At 46.5% G+C, this 23,249-nt stretch overlaps 3 protein-coding genes across 8 annotated transcripts; 2 read left to right on the top strand and 1 right to left on the bottom strand.

Moving 5' to 3' along the window:
* The first annotated feature begins 2,175 nt into the window (after positions 1-2,175).
* PPT2 (palmitoyl-protein thioesterase 2) lies at positions 2,176-6,575 on the top strand. Of its 2 annotated transcripts, none has more exons than XM_074236641.1 (9): positions 2,176-2,217; positions 3,133-3,323; positions 3,592-3,745; positions 4,135-4,230; positions 4,517-4,624; positions 5,713-5,796; positions 5,974-6,058; positions 6,214-6,268; positions 6,432-6,575. In XM_074236641.1, exons 1-9 carry the CDS (start codon positions 2,208-2,210, stop codon positions 6,573-6,575), a joined length of 927 nt encoding a protein of 308 aa, XP_074092742.1. In that variant the 5' UTR covers positions 2,176-2,207. The 2 variants fall into 2 exon arrangements, with proteins under 2 accessions (XP_074092742.1, XP_074092743.1); XM_074236642.1 differs by lacking the exon at positions 2,176-2,217 and adding an exon at positions 2,705-2,808.
* A 2,449-nt stretch (positions 6,576-9,024) lies between these two features.
* Positions 9,025-11,803, top strand: EGFL8 (EGF like domain multiple 8). Its single transcript, XM_074236643.1, has 8 exons — positions 9,025-9,149; positions 9,292-9,414; positions 9,604-9,716; positions 9,834-9,929; positions 10,017-10,184; positions 10,792-10,871; positions 10,970-11,123; positions 11,396-11,803. Exons 1-8 carry the CDS (start codon positions 9,025-9,027, stop codon positions 11,443-11,445), a joined length of 909 nt encoding a protein of 302 aa, XP_074092744.1. The 3' UTR covers positions 11,446-11,803.
* Positions 11,704-23,169, bottom strand: AGPAT1 (1-acylglycerol-3-phosphate O-acyltransferase 1). Of its 5 annotated transcripts, none has more exons than XM_074236637.1 (7): positions 22,459-23,169; positions 16,696-16,904; positions 16,265-16,398; positions 15,619-15,794; positions 15,336-15,431; positions 15,064-15,136; positions 11,704-13,589 (listed from the first exon to the last, which is right to left on the bottom strand). In XM_074236637.1, exons 2-7 carry the CDS (start codon positions 16,893-16,895, stop codon positions 13,405-13,407), a joined length of 864 nt encoding a protein of 287 aa, XP_074092738.1. In that variant the 5' UTR covers positions 16,896-16,904; positions 22,459-23,169; the 3' UTR covers positions 11,704-13,404. The 5 variants fall into 5 exon arrangements, 4 of the variants coding, with proteins under 4 accessions (XP_074092738.1, XP_074092736.1, XP_074092735.1 ...); XM_074236635.1 differs by having other exon boundaries at positions 22,638-23,169; XM_074236634.1 differs by lacking the exon at positions 22,459-23,169 and adding an exon at positions 20,775-21,328.
* Between the last annotated feature and the right edge of the window lie 80 nt (positions 23,170-23,249).

Below are 23,249 nucleotides of genomic sequence, written 5' to 3'. Positions count from 1 at the left end.
AGGATCCTGTGTACTAGTAAGAAGAGTGTTATATAGTCCTGAACTTCAATTACATTCAAGTTATTCCTGATTTTAATCACTTCACTTTGCATCAGTTCATATAAGACTTCCTAGTTTCCCAGAAACTGCCCCATTGATAATTTCTTGGTTTGTTTTTATTTTGTCAAGGCATTGGGGTTAAGTGACTTGCATCACATTTGAACTCAGATCCTTCTGACTCTAGGGTTGGTACTCTATGCACTGTACCACCTAGCTGCTCCTCCAATGAAAATTTCTTATGGCATAACATTGTTGCATTACATTAGTATATCTTAATTTGTTCTGACATTCCACAACTAATGGGCACTCCATTTGATGCTGCATAAAAGAACTGTTATAAATATGTTTGTGCATATAGGTAGGTCCCTTTCCTTTTTTTTAAAAATCAGGAAGCCTTTCCTTCACCTATTCCTCTCCTGCAAATTCCTTGTTTTCTGTTTTATATGCACTTATATGTGTGTTATGTTCTTGGCCCCATTAGGATGCAAGGTCCTGGAGGGAAGGGAATTCTGCTTTTTTGCCTCTGTATTCCTCTTGCTTTGAACAGTTTGGACATAGTAGTTATTTATTAAATGCTAACTGTTTGATTGATAATAGCCAGAAACTTAAATCCCTCCAACTTTTGCAAAGGTGAAATTGACAGGCCTTGACAAAGACTGGATAAGTAGGTGTGATAAAAGATAATGAAGTTTGAGTTATGAGGGAATGGGAAGATGGTGTTGCTCTCTACAATAACAAGGAAGTGGAAGAGGGTTTGCAGGGAAAGGTAATGTTGGTTTTAAGAATATTAAGCCAGAAATGTTTATTGCTGGGGATGAGATAATACTACAGAGACAAGAAGAAAATAGACTGTGTTTCTCTCTAACGTTGATTTTCTAGGTTGTGTAGGGATTAGGACTAAAGACAATGAGGTTCTTAAGCAATATCTCAATCTCTTCCTATGGCCTTCCTCTCCAAATCTCCACTTTAGACCACTGTGTTGGGTTAATTCCATTCCTCAGGATACAGTTCCTTTCTTTAAGGATCTGTAGAATGCTTCAACTTCCATATTGCAAAGGCTAGTTCAATATTATTAGAGTTTGTTGTTTTCTGGCTTGCCTACTGTAAGGGCTATTCCAGAGAAGGGAGGTGGCTGTGGAGATAGTGATGTTTAAGGAGTTGAGAGATGGCAATGTAGCTTACTATGCTTGTGCCCCCCCTCAATTATTTTATAATTCATAGACCCAGAATAGTTCTTTTACTATTTTAAGTGTTTCTCCCCCAGATTAAGCAACAATTGTGAAACTCACTCTTCACCAAACTTCCATCATATTGTCCCTCTTCACATATATCCTTCCTTCTTTGCATATCTTGGGGAGGAAACTGGTTTTATTTGGGGAAAATATTTTGTAAATAACTTTTGCAATGTGACTTCTGACATCTTGCAAGATCAACATGTTTTCTGACTAATATGGAAATTTGTTTAACATGACTGTGCATGTAGAACCTATATTAGATTGCTTGCTATCTTGGGGAGGGTGAGGGAGAAAAATCTGGAACTCAAAATTTTACAAAAATGAATGTTGAGGGTGGCTTGGTGGCACAGTGGATAGAGCCCTGGAGTCAGGAGTACCTGAGTTCAAATCTGACCTCAGACATTTAATAATTACCTAGCTGTGTGGCCTTGGGCAAGTCACTTAACCCCATTGCCTTGCCAAAAACTAAAAAAAAAATGAATGTTGAAAACTACTTTTACTTGTAATTGGAAAAAATTAAATGCTATTAAGATTTTTAAAAAAGAAAAAGAAAAAACCAACATGTTTTCTTAGATGCTTGCACCCTTCCTGAAAGGGAGATGGGAAGAAAGAGGTAGTAATATATTTGTTTTCTAAAAAGGCACAGGAGTTTATTAGGATAAGAAGTGTCCTGGAAGGCTAGGTGGCCCAACCCAAGGGCAGGCATCACAGAATTTTGAGCATAGGGGCAGCTGAGATGAAAGGGCAGGGAAGAACCGCCTGCGTGAGTCAGGGAGTCGCTTGAAGGGCCCTCCGATTCTTGGGGGTGGAGTGGTATTTGAGGCAGGGGAGGCTGCACCTGAGGTGCTGGTCGGACCAGTCTCCACACTCCACTCTAGGACACTCTAGGACTCTCAGAGCGACAGGAGGCCGTGGCCCGACAAGCACTCCAGGATGAAGAGGTGTAAGGAGCAGACCCCGGGGCCGGGGAGGGCGGGGTCGGGACAGAGGAGCACAACCGGGCCAGGAAGGACTAGCTGTGGGCCCCAGAGTCCTCTCCACCGATCCGGCCCTACTCTTCCCCAGCCTCCTAAGCGAAGGTCGGGCTGAGTGGCAGTGCGCGGCGGGCACCGGCTGGAGCTGGACAAATCAGGGGAGGGAGCCAGGCCTGGAGCGGACCCCGGGCCCATTCTCGTCCTCTCGGGTCTTTCTGCTCCTGGATTCCAAGTTCCTTCCCCAAATGGATCGCTCCAGCTCCTCCTTTCCTCTTCCGCCACTCCTTGGAACAAGTGGAACATTCCATTCGGTCCGGGTCCCCTTCCCGGTCGGATCTCCCCAAAGTTGCTAGAGACGCCTCCAGCGTTGCCAGGAAAGCCCGGACGTGACGCGGGCTGGTGGCTCAGACCCGATCCCCACCCCCACCGTTTCTGCGGGAGGACGCTCTCCCCACCTCCCACCCCTCCCCCACCGCTTCCTCCTTTACACTCCCCCCTCCCTCCGGACTCTGGACTTGGGGGGAAGTAAACAAGGGGAGGAGCGAAGCTCTCTGATCCAGGCAAGGGGTGGGGGTGGGGGTGGGGGCGCGTGCAGCTTGCATATTCCCCAGGGACCCGAGCCACTGCTGGAACTGCAAAATGAGGAGGGGGCTGGGGGAGGTGGTCGCGGGGAGCATCCCGGGGTGGGGACCTTGCTGGGGGAACGGAGAGGAACTAAAGAGAGTCCAGAATTGAGTCGGGGCTGGGAGAAGAGTTGGCAAAGTGGATCTGGAACCATGGGCAGAGTCAGGGGAGGAGGATGGAATGCCAGAAGCCTGGGTTCTCGGGGCAGGAGGGTCTCTTTGCCACTTATTACTGACGGTCCATTTTGTCCTCCTTGCCAGGCTGGAGCATGCTGGGGTTCTGGGGCCCTTGGCTCCCCCCTCTGGGAGTCGTGTTCCTATTTCCCTTGCTGCCTCTCCTGCTGTCCGCGTCTCCCGAGTCCCCCAAAGTTCCCTATAAACCTGTCATCATAGTGCATGGACTCTTTGACAGCTCTGCTACCTTTAGGCACCTGCTGCAGTACATTAACCAGGTGTGAAGGGGAAGGGAGGAACCTAGGGCACGTTGGGTGCAAGGGAACAGCACATCTTTTCCTTCCAAGATCATTTGGGGCCTTCTTTTGGGCTCTCCTCTGATGCTGCTGATGTGGAGAAAGGAAGGGTAAAAAGGACAAGGGTCCTGATCTTGGAATGAGAGGAAGATTCTGCCTGAGAAGTCTAGGGAATGAAAATGTGGACGATGGGGGGGGGGTGTCTCATATTACCTTATTGGGTGTCTTGCTGTTGTCTCTCTCACCCTAGACACATCCAGGGACACTGGTGACAGTATTGGATCTCTTCGATGGGGGAGAGAGTCTTCGACCACTATGGGAGCAGGTGCAAGGGTTCCGGCAAGCTGTGGCTCCTATCATGGAGCAGTCCCCCCATGGTGTGCATCTCCTCTGTTATTCTCAAGGTATAATTCTTTTGGGGCCTGACTGCTAACCCTGACCTAACTTGGGGCCATCCTTTCCTCACTTTCCACCTAATCTCTTATCTTTGAACTCTGACTGTTGTTGATCTCAACACTAATGAATTGCTAGCATTTTGACTACTCTAGCCTTCCTCTATTGATCCTAGACTTTGAGTCTGATCAGTCATTTATACCTTCCCTTCCTCTTTGCTACTCCTATATCCACTAATATACTCAGCTTATAGTATTATTATGTCCTTGTCTCCATGTATCTGACCAGAGTTGCACCCAGCTCCATCTCCACCACTCCCCCTTTTACTCCCCTAATCTCAAAATTTTTTGCTATTTTGGATCAATATGACTGCTCCCTCCCTTCCCCCACTGTGCTCTAGGGGGCCTCATCTGCAGGGCTCTACTCTCTGTCATGGATGAGCACAATGTGGATACTTTCATCTCCCTCTCATCTCCACAAATGGGGCAGTACGGAGGTGAGTAGAAACTTCTGATGCCTTATCTCTGAGGGGGACAGCAAAGTGGGAACATTTGAATTCTCCAGTTCCTTAGAGAGAGCAAAAACTGGAAGAGGGTATGAATCTGGGTGTGATTTCCCTAGTCTCTGAAGGGAGCAGGAACTCCTTTCTTCAGGTTTCTGTCTTCAGGAGCTAGTCCTGGGGAGGATGTTAACAAAGAGCTGTCCCACCTTCCTCAGTTCTCTGAAGGGTATGGAGGGGACAGATGCCTCAATTTCAACTGGCTGTAGCTTTCCCTTCCCAGACACAGACTACCTGAAATGGTTGTTCCCCACCTCCATGAGGTCTAACCTGTACCGAATCTGCTACAGCCCCTGGGGCCAGGAATTCTCCATCTGTAACTACTGGCATGGTGAGAGGAGGAAGGGGACTTGGGAGAGTGGGTTAGTAGTAGAGAGTGGTAGAGTTCTACTCTTTGTCTTTCCACTATATTTTTCTGTTTGTGTCTCTTGTTCTGGATCTGTATGTATCTTGAATTTGTTAAAGATCTATAATTTCCTAGGTGTAAAACACCTCTTTACCAAATAGATGGAAATCCCTGTATAACTTAGATGTTCTTAGGGAGTTAGTGTGACTGAAAAATTTACTAGGTTGTGATCAACTTGGTGATTTTTCTCTTTAAAATAGACATGAAATATTTATTTATATATTCACATTTATGATCATACATTATGCAGAATATTTGTATATATTAGTCTGTTGTATTATATTTAGAATATTCGTATCAATTTCATAGCTATGTCTATCTTCTCTGATAAAAAATGTCCATTGGATGGGTCACAGTCAAACTGTGACCTGGGAAAGACCTAATTTAAAAAGTCTGAGGTTCCCACAGCATTCAAAGTCATCCTGATCCATATCTGCTACTGGACCCAGAGAGCTCTGGAAGAGAAATAGAGGCTGGTGACTTTGCACAGCCCTTCCTCACTTTTTTTTTTAAGATTTTTTCAAGGCAATGGGGTTAAGTGGCTTGCCCAAGGCCACACGGCTAGATAATTATTAAGTGTCTGAGGTCAAATTTGAACCCAAGTACTCCTGACTCCAAGGCCAGTGCTGTATTCACTGCACCACCTAGCCACCCCCTCCCTTCCTCACTTAAATCCAATTTACTTTTATTTTATGGCATCACTTTCCCAATGTCATGAGAACAAAAGACTAACATCACATCTGCAACTTGCAGTCAGAGTTGCCTAGAGAAGTAAGAACTGACTTGTCCAGGGGTTACTCAGCCCAATATATGTTATCAGAATTTGAACTCAAGGTCTTCCTGAGTCCAAGGCCAGATCTGTATTCACAATATCATAATGCCTCTCATCACACAACACACACAACATATATATACATATATATATGTATATATATGCATATACATATATATAATGTGTATATATATATGTTTATATGAAAGATATATATACACCCACTCTTATCTGTTCCCAGATCCCCATCACCCTGACTTGTACCTAAATGCCAGCAGCTTCCTGGCCCTAATCAATGGAGAGAGAGACCATCCTAATGCCACAGGTGAGATACCCTGACTGCAACTCTCCTAACCCTTCTTGACTGTCACTCTCTCCAGCCTGTATCCCCATCCTTTTTATATTTCTTTCTTCCTTTCAATAGGGCTTCAGTCCTATTTTCCCATTTCTCCTTGCTTACTGAATCTAAATCAAACTTCCCATTTTTTTCTTTACTGGGCAGTGTGGCGGAAGAACTTTCTCCGTGTGAAGCGTGTGGTTCTGATAGGGGGGCCTGATGATGGTGTTATTACACCTTGGCAGTCCAGGTTAGAGACAGAGGGGAGGGCATGGTGGACCCTGGGTTCTGGGGAGTAAGGGCCAATTGAGGGAGGAGAAGCTGCCTGGTACAGGAGAAGTAGGAGAGACATGTATCAAGAAAATTCATCAACTTTTCTTCTCCCTATCCACAAAATCTTTTCAGTTTTTTTGGCTTCTATGATGCAAATGAGACAGTACTGGAGATGAAAGAGCAGCAGGTAAGAACCCCTAGTGACTCTCATTCCCTAATTCTCTTAGAGAAACCCTAATACTAAATTTCCCCTGTAATCTGGAAGGAAATCCATCCCAAAGATCATAATATCTTTGGCCTCATAAATATCCCTGTCTTTTTCTCCGACCTCTATTTCTCCTCTGCCTAAGGTTTACCTACGGGATTCCTTCGGGTTGAAGACCCTGTCTGTCCGAGGGGCCATTGTGAGTTGCCCAACACCTGGGATCCCACACACTGCTTGGCACTCCAACCGCTCACTCTATGAGGCCTGCATTCAACCTTGGCTTTCCTGAGCCCCTTCTTGGACAATGAAGAACTCTAAACTGGGGGAATGCCAAGACTGGAACTCTTAAACCTGTCTCTTTGAAGATCTAACAATGAACCTGGATCTTCTGTTACCACCTGGCTGCCCAGTTTCTACCAAGTTGCCCCTTCTCCTAAAAGAGGGCTCCCAGGCCTACCTTTTCCTGTATCAGTTACAAACTACCACCTCCCAGCTATCTGACTCTCTTTCCTTCCTCATCTCTAAATCCTCTATTTCTGGGAGGGTGGTAGAAAATTGGTATTTTAATCTCTTGGCTGCTGTTGTCCCCATACTCTGGGGATGTGGAGGGAGAAATCAGCCCTTTCCCTCACAGTGGAGGTTCCCTCCAAGTGACTCAGGACATTTTAAATTTGTTTCCCATGTGTTCCCTTTCTTTCCCTCTTCCCCTCAACTCCTAGGGAGATCTGGATCCCCCAGTAGAGTGGGAGATCTGGGTCCCCCAATAGGGTGATCCTGGGGTCAAATTTGATTTTGAATTGTCAGTATTGGGGTATCTACGGCCAATGAGGCCTGTCTCAGGTTTGGGGTAGCCCTATCTCTTGTCTTCAGTGTTGAGGTCTCCCCTAAAGCAGTTTCTCTGAGGACTCTACCCAATAAACCCCACCTTTGTGCACAGGGATTGTTTTCCCTGTATTTATGGAAATAAAATTCCATTTGTTCAATATAATCTGGCTCATTCACCAGCTATAGGACTCAATACCTGGATTCTTAAAAGGCGTGGAGACAATCTAATGGTAGGGTGTCCGGATGCCTAGGTACTGGGTGGAGACCAACTATGTTTCCACCCTCTCAATGCCCATTCTGTGTGGGTTCCTGATTCTTTTTGAGTTTTTTCCTGTTGAGGACAATTCTCTTCCTGTTCCAGCCCTGGGACTGGGGGTTAGGGTTAGAGGCACCAGATGCCTGAGTCCAAGGAGCTGGGTCCAAGACTGAGGCCTTACTGGGTAGAATGTCTTTCTTCTGCTCCTCAGGCTAGACATGAAGGCTGTGGGGTGGGAGTCAGGGTGGCATCATCTGGGCCCCTCATTGACCTTTGTGGGGTTGGACTGGGGGGGTGGGAGGTGACTGGTACTAGACAATGAGCCTCCTTTTCCCCCAAGCAAGGAATGTTGATTAGGACAAAGAGACCCTGTCTACTCTGAAGCAGGGGGGGGGGTGGACTGACTCACTCCTATGCCCCCCATAAATGCCAGAGGGATATAGAAACATTTCCCACTGGGGGCCCGGTTTAGTCCCATTTACACTTTTTTGGAAGGGGGCAGCATCTTTTCTCAAATTACCTTTTCCCTGTTTCCTATATCCTGGCTTTCATTTATTTCCCCTTTATATTCTCCTCATCAGGTCTGCCCCCTTCTTTTATACTTACTCTCCTGACCAAACACAGTTCTGTCTCACAATTGGGAAGTAGGGATTTAGGACATAGTGTCTTCTCCACTGGGCCCTGCTGAGATGCCAGGAAAGGGGGCCCTCTAGGACCCTGGGATGGTAGAGGGGGAGAAAGCAACTTTGTAAAAATTTGTTGGAGTTGAATGGAAGATATGTGAAAACTTGAACTTAAACTTCCTCTGTTGGTGCTAACACTCAGTTGGTGGAGGAGAGGGAATAAGGAGGAGGCTGGAGGGAGGAGAGGGAATAAGGAGGAGGTGGGAGGGAGGAGAGAATAGAAATGGGAGGCCCCTGTCCAACCCCTTTTCTCTGCTTTTCTTCTTGTGCCTGCCTGCCTGTCTGAATAACTGCAGCTATTCGTAGTGTCCTCAGGGAGAGAGAGAAAGCCCAGGTGGGAATGGATATAGGGGGGCAGAAGGCAGAAAGGGATACTGTGAGTTAGTGATGAGTGTGAGTTAGGGATGGTGATGGGATGAAAGAACCCTATGTAAAAGGTTTAGGTGTGGAGATGTCTGAGGCATTCTATTCCACAAATACCTTTCAAGATGCTGTTATGTACAAGGCACCAACCATTGAGAAGTGTCTTTGTAGAAAGATCAGATAATTATGTCAGAAGATGTGTCTTGGGAATGAGGAGTTTATGGAAATACAGACAAGGTGAGCCTGGGGGGGGGGGGGGAAGTGTAAGGGAAGAATAAACTTTACAGGAGTCTAAATTTATTAAAGATCGGGTGAATAGGCTTATTTCTCTTAATAGCAATCCTGTGTAAGGGGGGGGGGGGACAGTATTAAGGGAACAGTATTAAAGTGTTTAGGGCAAGATAAGTATTAGAAGAGAAAGGCTGGCTACAGATGTGATTGCTACAGGTAGTGAGTCTGTATGTTCAGAGTCACATCACATTCAATCTCTTCGAAGATACATAAATGAGAGAGATACCTACAGAGCTTCTGAGAGTCTGAGAGCAGATGTAGAGAAATAAGGGGAGCACTACCCCATTAACCCCATCTCACTCCTTTCAGGATAATAGCAGATGATCTCTGATGTACAAGTGATCATGGGGTCCAGGGTCGAGGTTTTGCTGTGCTCTCTGCTAGTGAGATTCTCAGTCCTGTTGTTTTTTGGGGGGCAAAGAGCGAATGGGGATCTTCCTTACAGGTGAGGATGCTGGATTTTCAGCAGGGGTGGGAGTGGGGGATCTTGGTGGAGTCAAGGGAAGGGAACTATTTGTGAAAGGGACTTTCTAGGGGCATGTCTGTTTTGAATCTCCGTACCCTCTTTTCTCTCCACTTGGGTGCAGTAAGGGAGTGTGCTCCAGGCAAAACTTGGTAATTCCACTTCGGTACAACGAATCCTACAGTCAGCCAGTATACAAACCTTATCTGACACTCTGTGCAGGTCGACAGGTCTGCAGCACCTACAGGTGAGTTGGGGGTACCTGGACACTCCAGTCAGGAAGAGTGAGCTGAAAGGGGGTGGAAACTGAGTACTTTTGCTCAGGAACTGGGAAGTGAAAATTATAGCTTCACTGAAATCATCTTGGCTTGGGGTGAGATTGAGAATGGCCACAGGAAACTACATGCCAGGATCTTAAGTCAGTTGTCCCCTCTAGGACCACGTACCGCATAGCATGGCGGGAGGTTCGGAGGGAGGTGCAGCAGATTCATGCCATATGTTGTCAGGGCTGGAGGAAGAAACACCCTGGGGCGCTGACCTGCGAAGAAGGTGTGTGGAAAGGAGGGAAGAATGGATGGTTGGTAGGGGTTGTGAGAGCCTTCCAGGAAACTGGAGGAGGGGAGCTTATTTCTTACTCTGACTCTATCCCTTTCTTCTCGTCCCCAGCTATCTGTCCTAAGCCCTGTCAGAATGGAGGGACCTGCATCCAGCCTGACCAGTGTGAATGTACCCCAGGTTGGGGAGGAAAGCACTGTCATGTGGGTGAGTAAAAGACTCCCTTTTGACTCATCCCCACTCTTCAGGGAGGATCTAGACCTCAGCACCTCAGGCACCTTTCTCTTCCTTTAGATGTAGACGAATGCCGGACTGGCATCATGCTTTGTTCTCACAAGTGCTCCAACACCCTGGGCAGCTTCACCTGTGGTTGCCCAAAAGGTCTAGCCCTAGGGACTGATGGAAGGATTTGTGAGGCCTCCCCTGTGCCACTTCCTAGTACGAATATCCTTAGCCTGACAGGTAAGAGGAACACTCTATCCTTCACAACATTGTCCCTCTTATGATCTTGCAAAGGATCTCCCTGTGGTTCCTGGAATAGAAAATCCTGGGATTCAAGAGCCCCCCCATAAACTTAACACCTACCTTGTCTCGTTTCATACATCTCCATTCCTATTTCTCTTTCAACCCTCCCATCTCACATTCTCATTTCCTTCTCAAAATTTTCCTTTTTCCAAGTCCCAGCTTCAGATGGCTGGAATGGACTAAATGGCTTCTGAGATCCCTTCTAGCTCTATGATTTTTATGACCCTTCAGAAAAGAGGGAAATCTTTCATATTTCTCATAAGGATAGACTGATAACTGGAAAGGCTTTCAGAGGTTCATTTAGTTCTATCTCATTTTATAGACAAGGGAAGAGAGGCTCATAGTTACTGCTAGTGTCAGATGTAGAATTTGAATTGATTTTTTTTCCTGACTCCAAGTCCCTCTATAATATTTTCCTTTTTGAAGTTCTTACTCTTTTAAGTATTGTGCATTTACCTTACTTTCCCTTTTGATTTTAATTTTCCTGAGAAAGCAATGTCTCCTAATATAGTACTCTTAATGTGTGCTGAATTATTTTCTCCAGTTCGAGAGGCAGAGAAAGAGGAAAATTCCCTGAGGCTGGAGGTCAGAGAATTACGTGGGCGGCTGGAGGTCTTGGAGAAGGTGAAGTGCTCTTAGGGGAGGAGGCAAAGGGGCTGGGGGGGGTGACCTCCCAATGGGTTAGGTGGTCATTGAGGCTCCTTATCTTCCTGCCCTTGCAGTGGGCAGGGCAGGCGAGTGCCTGGGTTCAAGCCATGCTGCCAGTGTCTCCTGAAGCCATCCGGCCAGAGCAAGTGGCTGAACTGTGGGGGAGGGGAGATCGGATCGACTCGCTGAGCGATCAGGTGCTACTTCTGGAGGAGAAACTGGGCACCTGTGAGTCTACTGCTCTACTTACCTTCTTCGGTTCCCGTTAACTTCTCATGTGTTCCCTGTATACACTGACCATCACCACAAGTGTATTTGTGGCTGTTCTCTATTTGGGATCCAGTTATACCTCCCATTAAACTTTTCCTACCATTCATTTTTAGCTGTTTACCTCCTGCTCACATTCTCGGAGGGGTGTGGTTTATCAGTGCTCACCCTCCCAATGCTGAGGCTGCTGTAAAAGTAGTGTACTTTTTGACAGTATGTATATCTCTTAACAGGTTCTTGTGAGGACAACAACTTGGGTCCAGGTCTCAACCATCACAGATAACGAGTTCTTGTGGACATCAACACCCTCTTATTTCTACCACCTCCCCCTCCCCATTTATAATAGAATCCACTAATGCTAAGGGGACTAGATGCCTGGATCACAAGGAGTTACTGCTGAGACAGCTTAAAGGAATGAAAATAACTGCTGAGGGGATAGGCAGAAACAATATTATCTCCTGAAGCCCCACCCCCTTTTTAGTTTGTTAGGGTTTGGACCCCTGATAGCCCTTTCCCTCAACAAGGTACATACACAGTCAGAGTCCTTCCATCTTTCTTTATTATCCATTATCTTGCTGTGTAATCCAGATAATAAAAACCATTGGAGTGGAGCAAACCCTTGGACTGTCCCTTTCATCCCCCTCCTTTCAGACCTCTTGAGGTGGGGGGGTTGGGAGGGGCTGGAGAGGAGGAAAGGGCAGTCCTGGTGCCCATGGAAGGGGAGGAGAGGACTGGAATAAGACCCAGCTAATGCCTCGGGAGGAAAAGCAGAACTGGTTGGGGAAAAGGAAATCCTGGGGAGTCTCCTCACCTCCCCGGATCTCACTGGCTGGCCTTGGTTGGGGGAGGAGAGTAGGAGCATTAAAAGACCCTTCTTTCCCCAATGCCCCACCCTCTCATTAACGCTCCTCAGGTTGGGGGGGGAAGGGTATCAGCAGGACTGTGGGTTTCCCAAGAGAATATTGGGGTTCTCTTGACCCCTCCCACCCCAATGGGGATGTGCTACTTAAGGCTTGGATACTCCTCTTCTAGGCTAGAGATGAGGACAAGGAAGCCTAGGTTTGGCTGGGTTTCACTTCTACCCCTTTTTGTAAACAGACTCCTGCTTCCCCAAGGCCCTGGGGTGTTCCTCCCCTTCCCTTTGGGCTTTTAACACTGAGTGCATTTGGCTGCCAATCTGGACGCTGGGAGGTGGGGAAAGGGCAACTTCTCAGCAGCAAAAGGAAAGAAAAATAAATTAAACCTATTTCAGCTTTCTCTAATCAGCTTTCAGTTCTTCCTACCCCAGCTCAGGGAGTAAGAAATTAATACAGCACCTGTAACTTCACCCTTCCCTGGTATCTGGGCCTAATGGTACAGCCTGAGGCCTAAGGATAGATTGGGCTAGCCTCCTTACTCCAGGAGAATTTAAAAGTATACTACCACTGGAGTGTACCACCACTGGAGTGTACCACCGTCAGAGGGGAGAAGGGGGACAAGAAGGAGTGAGGAGGAAAAGAGGGAATTCAACATAAACCTGTGTGTGTGTGTGTGTGTGTGTGTGTGTGTGTGTGTGTGTATGTGTTACAGGGAAGAATGGAAGAATGGGCCTGGATGAGTAAGGAGAAGGCAGATAAAACATTGTGCCAAGGAAAGGAAATGGTCCAAGTCCCTAGGAAAGAAAACATCTAGGTTGACAGGGGTGGATGGGGAGGAAAGAGAGGCCAAGGCTGGGCTAGGCAGGGCAGCCAGATTGGAAAGCAGGTTTGTCTTTTCTGTGCCCCTTCTCCTCAAGTTGGATGAGTCCATTTGCATCCAGAGTTGGGAGAGGGTAGGGGAGAAAACAGAGCTCTTCCATAGAAGTGGTTGAGTTCATAAACCAAGGGCAGGGAGGAGAGCCATGGAGGAAATGTCCACTTAAGTTCCACTATAGAGTGGGAGTGATCAATGCCCAGTGGAACATACCACTCAGGAGACAGAGAAGATAGCAGACAAGATGGGAGGCATAGAGGGAGTGTGTTGGCTGCACCAAGATGGGAAAGTCCACAGAGTAGGGTTGGGGACATAAGAGGGAAAGAGATGGAGAAGCTCTTTGTCCATGTCCACTTCAGAAACTGAAGATCAGAGCAAAGAATTATTGGGGTGAGAAGACGCTTGGCTGTACCACAAAGGAGAAATAGGATGGGGAGAAGTGAAGAGGAGCCCAGTCCAGGGGCCACTAGATTGAGGGAGAGGGAATCTGGGGAAGTGGTAGGAGGAAGGCTCAGGGGCCAGCCTCACCAGCCCCACCAGGCTTCTTTAGATAGTCACCCCCTCCCCGGCCATCAGTAGAGATCTCCCGGAAAACTGTGAGCATGGAGTGGCGGATTCTGTCAGCGAGGTCCGGCACATCATCTGGGGTCAGCCCTTCTGTGGCCACTGGGGGCAGCACCCGTACCTGACATGTCCCTGGGGATGGGGAAACACATAGGCTATCATTCCAGGTCCTTCTTCAATTTTCCACAGTCCCTCTTGACTTCCCTTTTCCCCATTTTATCTCCTATTATACTTCAAAAAGTCTTTGTTCAAGCCACATTAACCAGCCTACACTTTCCTACCAGCAGACATTAAATTTCTCCTTTCTGCTGTTTTGTCCCTTCAATTTTCCCCCCTCTATCTCCAGTATCTAACTCATTCAAAAAAAAAAAAATCAACAAACCACTGGATGTCAGACCATTAAGAAAACCAAGTCCAGTGCCCTCATTTCATAGGGAGGAGAAGGGAGGCAAAGAAGTGAAGGAAGTAACCAATCCAACTTCAGTCATTGGGAACACTGAAACTAGAATCTATAGTTCCAACAGGTTTGTCCAGTATTCTTTCTACTAGATGGGATTTGTATTATATCAGTTATCAATTCATCTAATAACCACAAAGCTGCCTTCAGTTAGAAATAGGAAGATATGTTTCAGAGGCATGTGACTTAGTAAAGAGCACAAGACTCTGGTTTTACTAGCTAGGTGACCCTGGACAAGTCAATTCTGTGTCTGCTTCCTAATCTACCGAATGGGGATAATAATAATAATAATAATAATAATAATAACAACAACAACAATAACAATAATAGTAATGATAATTCATTACCTACCTTACAAGGTTGTTGAAGAAAGCAACTGAAGTTTTATAAAATGCTACACTGCACTGTTATTCTGGAGCTGTTTCCTCCTCTATAAATTGAGAAAAATTTCCTTCTCCCAGACAGATAATACCTCTACAAACAGAGGTTGTTACCTGTCCAGGGTTATCTAAAGTGGTCAGTGAAGAATTTCATAAGAGAAATAAAAGCAGAAGGAAGGAGGTGAAGGAGAAAGGAGGCAGAGGTGGGGAAATACCATGACACCTTCCCCAGAAGAAAGAAAACATTCATTATGGTTCAGATTTTCTTCAGAAATGGAAGAAAGCGTGACCTTTTAAGTGACTCTTAAAGTCATCTGGTGAGTTAATGAAAGACCATTACTAGAATCCAGGTTTATGGTCTCCCAGACCAGTGCTCTTCCTTTAAAAGCCTAGCTCAAATATCCTCTTCTCTCTGAAACCTTCCCTGACCACTCTAGCCCAAAGTGATTTTTACATCTTTATAATACCACCTTTTACTGTTAGCTATCTTTTCATATATTTATGTCCTGTTTTTCCAGATAAGCTCTTTGAAGGACATCTTTGTGTCCACTACAGCATTTGGCATAATGACTTATATAACAGATATTCTATATTTGTTGAGACTGATTTACAGGGACTTGACCAAATTGTTCTGATGTTCTAGGGTTCTATGACTAAATGATTTCCTGGCCTCTCAAAGACTCATATTTTATCCTTCCTCTACAATCCCACTGGCCACTCTACCCTCTCTCCACCCAAGTCTTCATGACCACCACTCTGGTCCTCTCACCCGAGGTGAAGCGCCGTTCTTTCTTGCAGTAGAAGTCTTTATAGGAGGACATGACAATGGGGATAATGGGGACCTGTGGGAGGGGGAAGGGGGGAATCAGATAACAGTCTCCCTCCTTAACCCTCCTCCCCTGGTAATCCCTTCATCTGATCATCTCCTGGTGAGCTTCTTCTCCTTGCTCATCAGCCCACAAACAAGAAAGGGGTCTGGAATTTGCTGGAAAGTTGCAGGAGAAGGGTAGTAGAAATCAAATGGGGAAACTGAATTCTGACCTGGGCCTGAACAGCAAGGTGGAAGGCGCCACGTTTGAAGGGAAGCATAGAGCCATTGTGATTCCTGGTACCCTCTGGGAAAACCCAAACTCGGACCTAGGGGAGAAACTGGATCAGAGATAAGAAGAGACAGAGAACAAGCCAGAGATAGAGCCAGTGCAATATAGAGTGGAGGAGTCAATGCTAGAAAGTAGATGTAACCCTGGGATATTACAGGTGCTTCTGTATGATCATCTAATCCCCTATTCCCAATGGATTTTTTTTTTCTTCTAGGGCAACTCACATTCTGGCTGAGCAGGGTCTGCGCAGCCTCAGCCATGACACTGATTGCATCCCCAGTTCGTTTCCGGTCAATGAAGATAACTCCAGCCAGCCAGCATGCTAGCCCTGCTGGCCCTGCCCATAGAAGTTCTCGCTTGGCAATGGGTACACAACGACCTGGGAGCACCTCCATCATTCCTGGGTCAGGGAAGTGGGTGATTAGTAGAGCTAGAGAGTATGATATCCACTTTCAATGTCAAGAGCATGAAATAGGAAGTTGTAGAGGAAGGGTGTCAAGAATATTTTAGAGGGGAGAGAAGTAAGTTGGATGAACCTAGGGGAAGTTCTTCAAAGGAAGAGGAGACCTGGGGTGGAAAAGGGTAGAAGGGCAGGAGGGACTTGAAAGGTGGAAAGGAAGAAGTGAAGCTCCTGATATAGAGGAGGAGGAAATTCTTAGGGAGGAAACAGTGGAGAAGAGGGGAACAGGATTTTCTAATATGAGAGGCTCTAGGAATATTTCATGTTAGGAACTAACGTATCTGGGGTGTAGGGTAATAAAATATTTCTTGGAGAAAAGGTTCCCTGGGGAGGAGAGTTTTAAAAACTAAAGAGAGGAGAGGTAATCAGGGAAGAAATATTCCCATGACTGTGAGAGAGGGCTGTCTTACCTAGTAAGTCAAGGGAGCTCTGGTGGTTGGAGACAACAACATAGGGCTGGGAGGGGGGGAAGTGATGGGTGCCTCGAACCTCCAGTCGGATCCCATACAGGTACTTGATGTGAAGCAGCATCAGTCGAAGGATCCTATGGGGACAGGCCCAAGAGTTTGTCAGAGAGGGTCTCATAATGCTTCCACTTATTTTCCCAGTATTCCTCTAACACCACCCCTTTTTTCTTTTCTTGTCTTTTTTTTTCCCCTCTCAATTTTGCCTTCTCTTATCTATACCTTTTTTTTATTTCTTCTTTGCCTATTGTCTACAATCTTTTCCCCATAGGTCCTTCTGTGCCTTCGATTCTCCTTAATTCCTTGTGCCTGGAATCTCTGATAATCCATCTTCCCCACCCTCTTTTCAATTCCCATTCCTTGGGTTTCCCTCTCACTTCATGTTCTCCACGTTTCGCCCTCGAAGGGCACACACAGGGATGGCCAGCACTGCCAGGAAAAGGATCCAGCCATTGTAGAATGCCATCTTGCAGAAGTACTTGGCACTGGTGCTGTAACCCCAGAGCACAGGTACCAACAGCAAAAGCAGCAACAGAAAGAGCAGCAACATTGTCCATGGCCCTGGCCACAGCTCCATGCTGGCCACCTGTAAGGGACAGGGGGAGGGAGGGAAAGGAGAGTGGGTCTGGGGCACTAGAAGAGAGAATGTTGGGGGGAGTGATTAAGAGATTCCTGAGTAGAGAAATAATAGGAAAGAGTGTTGGTGGAAGAGTACAAGTTAGAGGCCCAGTTTGAGGAGTGGGCATGGGGGGAGGGGGGACAGGAGCCTTCCATTCCTAGATTTCCACCCATCTAAGTCACTCCAGAGAGGTAGCCACCAAATACATATTTAGGTGGTCCACAGAGATATTTAAAAAAATGCATTCATATAACACACATCTAAATATGGAATGACAGATGAAAGCAAGATAGTCACACCCATGAATAGCCTGATAAACGCATGCATATGTATAAACAGATACATAGATCTATGTATCTTAGACAAATATAGATACATTGATCTATGATTTTATTATTATAGGGAACTCGCAAGTGAAGAAATTTTCTTTACCAATCTAGATCAGCACTTTCAATACAACTCCATAGTTTTTGAGAGTTACTTAGAGCTCTGAGAGGTTATATTACTCGTCCTAGGTCAAACATCCATATGTGGCAGAGATGGGAGGTGAACCCAGGTCTTCTGGTTTCCATGGTCACATTGCCTCTCTCAGAGGCAGAGAAAGAAACATAGCCAGAGAATTCCTATTCCACCCAAATTTTTCCTCTTATTCCCCTAAAAGTACACAGACAAATCAAAGGACAAACAGATAGATACAGATTGTCTCAGGGACAAAGAGTTCCTCTTGTCCTCTGCCCCCACTCAATATACACTGCTCTAAAGAGATTGGAGAAAACATGGCAAGGGTTACATAGGTGTTATGGAAAATCATACAAAACTGCAAAAAATTCATAGGACTATGAAAACTGAGGGTGTGTGTGTGTGTGTGTGTGTGTGTGTGTGTGTGTGTGTGCACATGCTCAAGTGCAAGATCCCACTACCTGCCTCAGGAGGAAGAAATGGCTCAGGAGGAAAAAAAAGACAATGTGACATCTCTCTCGGTAGTGGACACAATTTACCTTCCTTCACCTCCCCCTTCTCTGACTCATTAAAGATAGGCTGACTTGAGTGTCAAAGGTAAAAGGAAGAGATTGGCCCATTGGCCATGAGTGATAACATCACAGGGAAGAAACATGTGACAAATATATACATTTATAAGTGGCCTGGCAGAGAAGACATCTCTGAACAGATAAACAGACAAAATATTTATAGTTATCCCTCTTCTTTTTACCTACCCTTCTTTTCTCTGAGGATGATTATTAACATACACAAAACGGTACTAAGCACACAAAACACTGCTTAATTGAGTCAAGAATGAGATTAGCACATTCTGACATTCTGATTTTTTTTTTTTAGGTTTTTGCAAGGCAAACAGGGTTAAGTGGCTTGCCCAAGGCCACACAGCTAGGTAATTATTAAGTGTCTGAGACTGCATTTGAACCCAGGTACTCCTGACTCCAAGGCCAGTGCTTTATCCACTACGCCACCTAGCCGCCCCTTTTTTAGATTTTTCAAGGCAATGGGGCTAAGTGGCTTGCCCAAGGCCACACAGCTAGGTAATTATTAAGTGTCTGAGGTCGGATTTGAACCCAGATACTCCTGACTCCAAGGCCAGTGCTCTATTCACTGCACCACCTAGCCGCCCCAGCACATTCTGATTTATGATACACAAAACAGGCACTTAACAGGTAACAAATGGAAAGGATAAGTAGGAGACAGATTGGTGATAAACAGGTCAGAGATTAAGTAGACCTTGAAGAAAAGGTGATATAAAAGTCAACTCCCCTTGTGTATCCTTTGAACACACACAAATACACTCAATTGACATCCACTGCATCATGAAGACAAGAATGAAGAAATGCTCATGTTATTTATAACAAGAACTCCAGGTATTTAATACAGAGTGGCCCCAGGGTCTAACAAAAAAATATGATGTATCCAAACACATGCCAAATAAGTAAAAGGCATATAACATGCTACCAGCAGGAACACAGAAATCATGGGAATCCCATGATTGCTAGAGAGGGAATGGGAAAGTTCACAGGGGAAAATTCAATCATGTGAAGAGACAGAGGGGTCAAAACATAATTAAGGAATGAACACAGCAAATGTAAATCATTTGGAGATAACATAAAATTGCAGTAGAAAGACATTTAGAGGAGTGATAACATGCCCAGGATGCAAATAACATGCCAAATCATTAAATGTGCAAATGTTGGAAGCAATGGGATGAAGATTCAACATTAATAAAACATAAGACATAGATGGGAGTGAAACCTGTAACATATACACTCATTTACATGTCATGAGTACATATGACAAAATGCAGCAGTAATATAGACAACATATCATGCTGAAATATGGGCCAGATCAAATCTGGGAAGGACAAGCAAAGACAAAAAACATGAGATTTTTTTTGTGTGTGTGTGTGTGTCTAGAGGTGTTACCCTGTACATGGACTATGTATACATGATTTTCTCAGGAACACACATTTCTAAGGATACCTGGAGGAGAGCCAACCATAAGAGATTGCCAAATGTGTTACAAACATATGGTTTACAAAACATTATAGGAAAGAAATGGTGAAATGCACATTATCATATGATCAGAAATGCTATGCCAAGTATAACATAAGACGTAAGTGCTCAAGTAATGGTAGAACTTCTTTAGAAAAAAAAATGCTGTAAATGGACTTAATATGAAGATATATGTTAAAGAGTAAATCAAATCATGGAATCAGACATCTGAAGGCAATCCTATAGAGCAATAATCACAGGTATAACATGATTTAAAATAAAATATGCCAGACACAAAAATACATATACTAACACGTGAGGACAACTACTTTGGCAGTGATGGTCATGGGCAAAGCATATTAACATAAACACACAATTAATATGCAATGGAGAGATCTGAGAAAGTAGCTAACATTTGAATATACAGATGCATAGGGTATATAAATATATTCCAAATGGATATGACACAGCAGACTGCACTTATTATACAATGTGATTGGACAAATATGAACTTAGAAAAACAGCATTATAGCCACCCTTTTCCAACAGGGAATGTATACAACATCCGACTAATGTGAACACATCTGTCATGACCATAGATCCTATGGGAACATATTCAACTACACAGGTCACTGTCTAAAGCATGCACACTCAGTGGAGAAAATAAGTTAACACCCAAGGCACATGTGTTTCAGGAAAGGCCCACATACACACAGAATATGTAGAGACCTTAGGCTCCATGCATGGAAACAGAGTAGTGTCCTGGTATGAGCTTAGCAACCAATATTCTCTTGGAGGAGGAGTCAGGAATGTAGTTTATAATCTACTCCTTCCAAGGAATACAAGGGGCAGAAAGAGGAACTGGGGGGCGGGGTGCAGGGAATTCCTCTCCCCTCACCAGCAAACCTCCACCCCACCCCAACCCTGCCCCCTGGCTCAGGCCAGCCCTCCACTCACCAGGCCTCAGTCCCTCCCTTTGCCACCCCTGGATGTTCTCCATCTTTCCCAGCGGCTCCCCTCCCCAGACCCCGTTCTCCACCTCCATGACCTCCCAGCTCCCTCCCCGCCCCCCATCTCTCATCCCCCCCTTCCCAGCTCCATCCCTCCCCCACCTCAGTGGGGCAGGGGGCCTAGGGGGCCGGCCCCCTCCCCAGCCAGGCTGCGGCAGCGGTGGTGGCGGCTGTGTCTCTGTCTCTGGTGGGGAGTCGGTGCCAGGGGACCCTCGGGGTTTGGGGGTGTCCTAGCCCCGGCTGGTGGAGGGGCTGTGGGAGTGGGGGGCCGGGCCCATAGTGGTGAGAACGGTGGGAGGGGGTGTTCCCCGCGCTCCCCCTCCCTCCCTTACTGCTGTCTGTCCCTCCGAGGGCTGCCGATGCTGCTGCTGCCGCCCCCCCTCCCCACCAACGCCTGCTAGTTTCCGGGGCCGGCCAGGAAGTGGGGGGCGGTGACTGGCGGGCTGTCTTGCCAATGGCCTCGACGGGGACCCAAGCATTCCCTCCCTCCAGCTTTTGGCCCTCCCGGCCTCATCTTTTTCCCGCTAGCTCCTCCTGCTGAGGCTTTTTGTCTTACTCCCTCCAGCTGTCTCTTTCATAACCTTTTTTTTTTCTGGCTTAGGTTCCAGTCCTGGCTTTCCCTGCTCTCGTATCTCCTCTTCCTTCCATTTCTCTCAGCCTTTTTCTGTCTGTCCTTTCTTCTCCTTTTCCTCTTTCCTTAATCGCCCATTCCCCGGGTAGTTGCTTCAGACAGTTTTCACCAGTTGCCTCCCCTCCACTCCATCTCGGCCTCTCCCAATCCTTATCTTTTTTTCTCTCCCAATCCTTAATCTTTTTGTCTCTCCCAAATCCTTATCTTTTTGTCTCTCCCAAATCCTTATCTTTTTGTCTCTCCCAATCCTTATCTTTTTGTCCCTCCCAATCCTTATCTTTTTGTCCCTCCCAATCCTTGTCTTTTTGTCCCTCCCAATCCTTATCTTTTTATCCCTCCCAATCATTATCTTTTTGTCTCTCCTAATCTTTCTATCCCTATCCTGTGACTCGCCTTTCCCTTCTCTCCTCCTATTTTCTCACACTGGTCTCTCAGAACATTACCCCTGTTCTCCCTTTCCTTCATCTTGCCTTCCCTCCTACCCCATCTCCTTTTCATAATTCTCCAATTCCCTTCTGTCTTCCCTTTAAGCCCCTTCCCTATAAGGTCTTTCTTCTCCAGTCAGGCTGGGAACTGTCTCCTCACGCCCAAGATGAATTGTGTATATTTTCCCCACTACTGAGATTAGGTCACTGTTAATCCTTCTTCTGAGGGTATGGAAAGACCATGAAGCTTAGGGTGAAATGGGGAACAAGACCGTAACCCCGTAAGTTTCTAACACTTGTTTTCTGGCAGCCCAGTCCTATCTCTGGCCCTGGCTTTCCACAGTTTTCACCCCACCTAGCTGCACTCTGACTCCTCCCTTTCACCCAACTCTTTTCTAAAAAACATTACTACCACCAATTTCTTCTCTTTTCCTTGCAGTCTTGCTTTAGCCTTCTCTCTCTCTCTCTCCCACTTTTTTCTCTTTTCCTTGCAGTCTTGCTTAGCCTTCTCTCTCTCTCTCTCCAATAAGAATCCCACCTTCAACCAGTTCCATCAAGTTGGGGGGGGGGTAGTCCTTTCCTGCTTTCCCTTTATTTTCCAGTTCTCCACCCCCACCCCCAGCTGCGGTTTTCCCCCTCTCCTAGATATCCTGGTTTCTTTCTGAGGGCCCCTGTCTGGTCTGTCTCCTCCCTCCCATAGAACCATGGAACATGGAATGTCGGAGCGGGAGGCAGCTTTGGAGACCACCTACCCTCTTTTTATAAAAACCCAAGGAAACTGATGCCTAGGAAGACAACAACTTGGTGGGGAGATGACAAACTTCTCCTCTCATCCTCACTATATCTCCATCTCTCCAAAGACCCCCTCCCCCCAGTTCAGGGCTGGAGGAGATTCAGGAGGTAGGAGGGGTGGGCTGTTACCAGATTGCTGTGCTTGAACCACAGAGAAGGGAGACTTACTGCCCAGTTTGTCTGCACGGGGCAAGTGGGCCACGCTGAGCTGCAGCGGGGAGGGTAGGGGCACCCTGCCCGGGAAGAAGACCCCAGTTCTGCTTGGTGTCAGAGAGAGGAAGGGGCGGGTCTAATCACTCTGCAGATCATAGCAGAAACATGATTAGGGGATCAGAAGTGAAAAGAACCTTGCAGATCATCTAAGACACGACGGAGACCAGACCGTTCAGCCCCTTTCCACAGATGACGAAGACATTAGAATGTGAGGAAAATCCAGTGGCTCCCGGAGTCAGAGGCTGCGCCAGGATGTGAACCCCGGTTCTCTCACTCCAGATTTAGCACTCCTTCTCCACGGCGCTACCCGAGCTGAACTAGAGCTAAACTCCTTTGTGCTCGGTGCGTCATCGGAGAAAGGAGCCTGGAGAGCCGAGGTCCGCTCCAAGAGCACACCCAGACCCAGGGGCGAAGGCGTGGAGGCTCGTGGCCTGGGGGTGGGGCGGGATGGGGGGAATCAGCCCCGCCATGGGTCTGTGACGTCAAGGCAATGGGGCCAATTGCCATTCTCCCAGCTACATCGTGGTAAAGGGAGCCGGGCGAACTCGGTTTCGGGTCCTTACGTCACCGAAACGGCCGAAGCCATTTTGAACTCAGTGATTGGCATAAGTCCCTTGGCCTCCAATCCTAGCGAATTTACGAGGCCTTCGAGCAGCCAATCAGATTCTAAGGTTGTGAGCTCGAGGCGAACGGAGGAATTTAAGGCTGGGGCGGTGGCCAAGCCAGGACCAATTGCGATCTGGTCG

Source organism: Macrotis lagotis, chromosome 5 (genome assembly GCF_037893015.1).
Source record: "Macrotis lagotis isolate mMagLag1 chromosome 5, bilby.v1.9.chrom.fasta, whole genome shotgun sequence".
Classification (NCBI taxonomy): Eukaryota; Metazoa; Chordata; class Mammalia; order Peramelemorphia; family Peramelidae; genus Macrotis; species Macrotis lagotis.
This window is presented reverse-complemented; position numbering and strand designations above follow the sequence as displayed.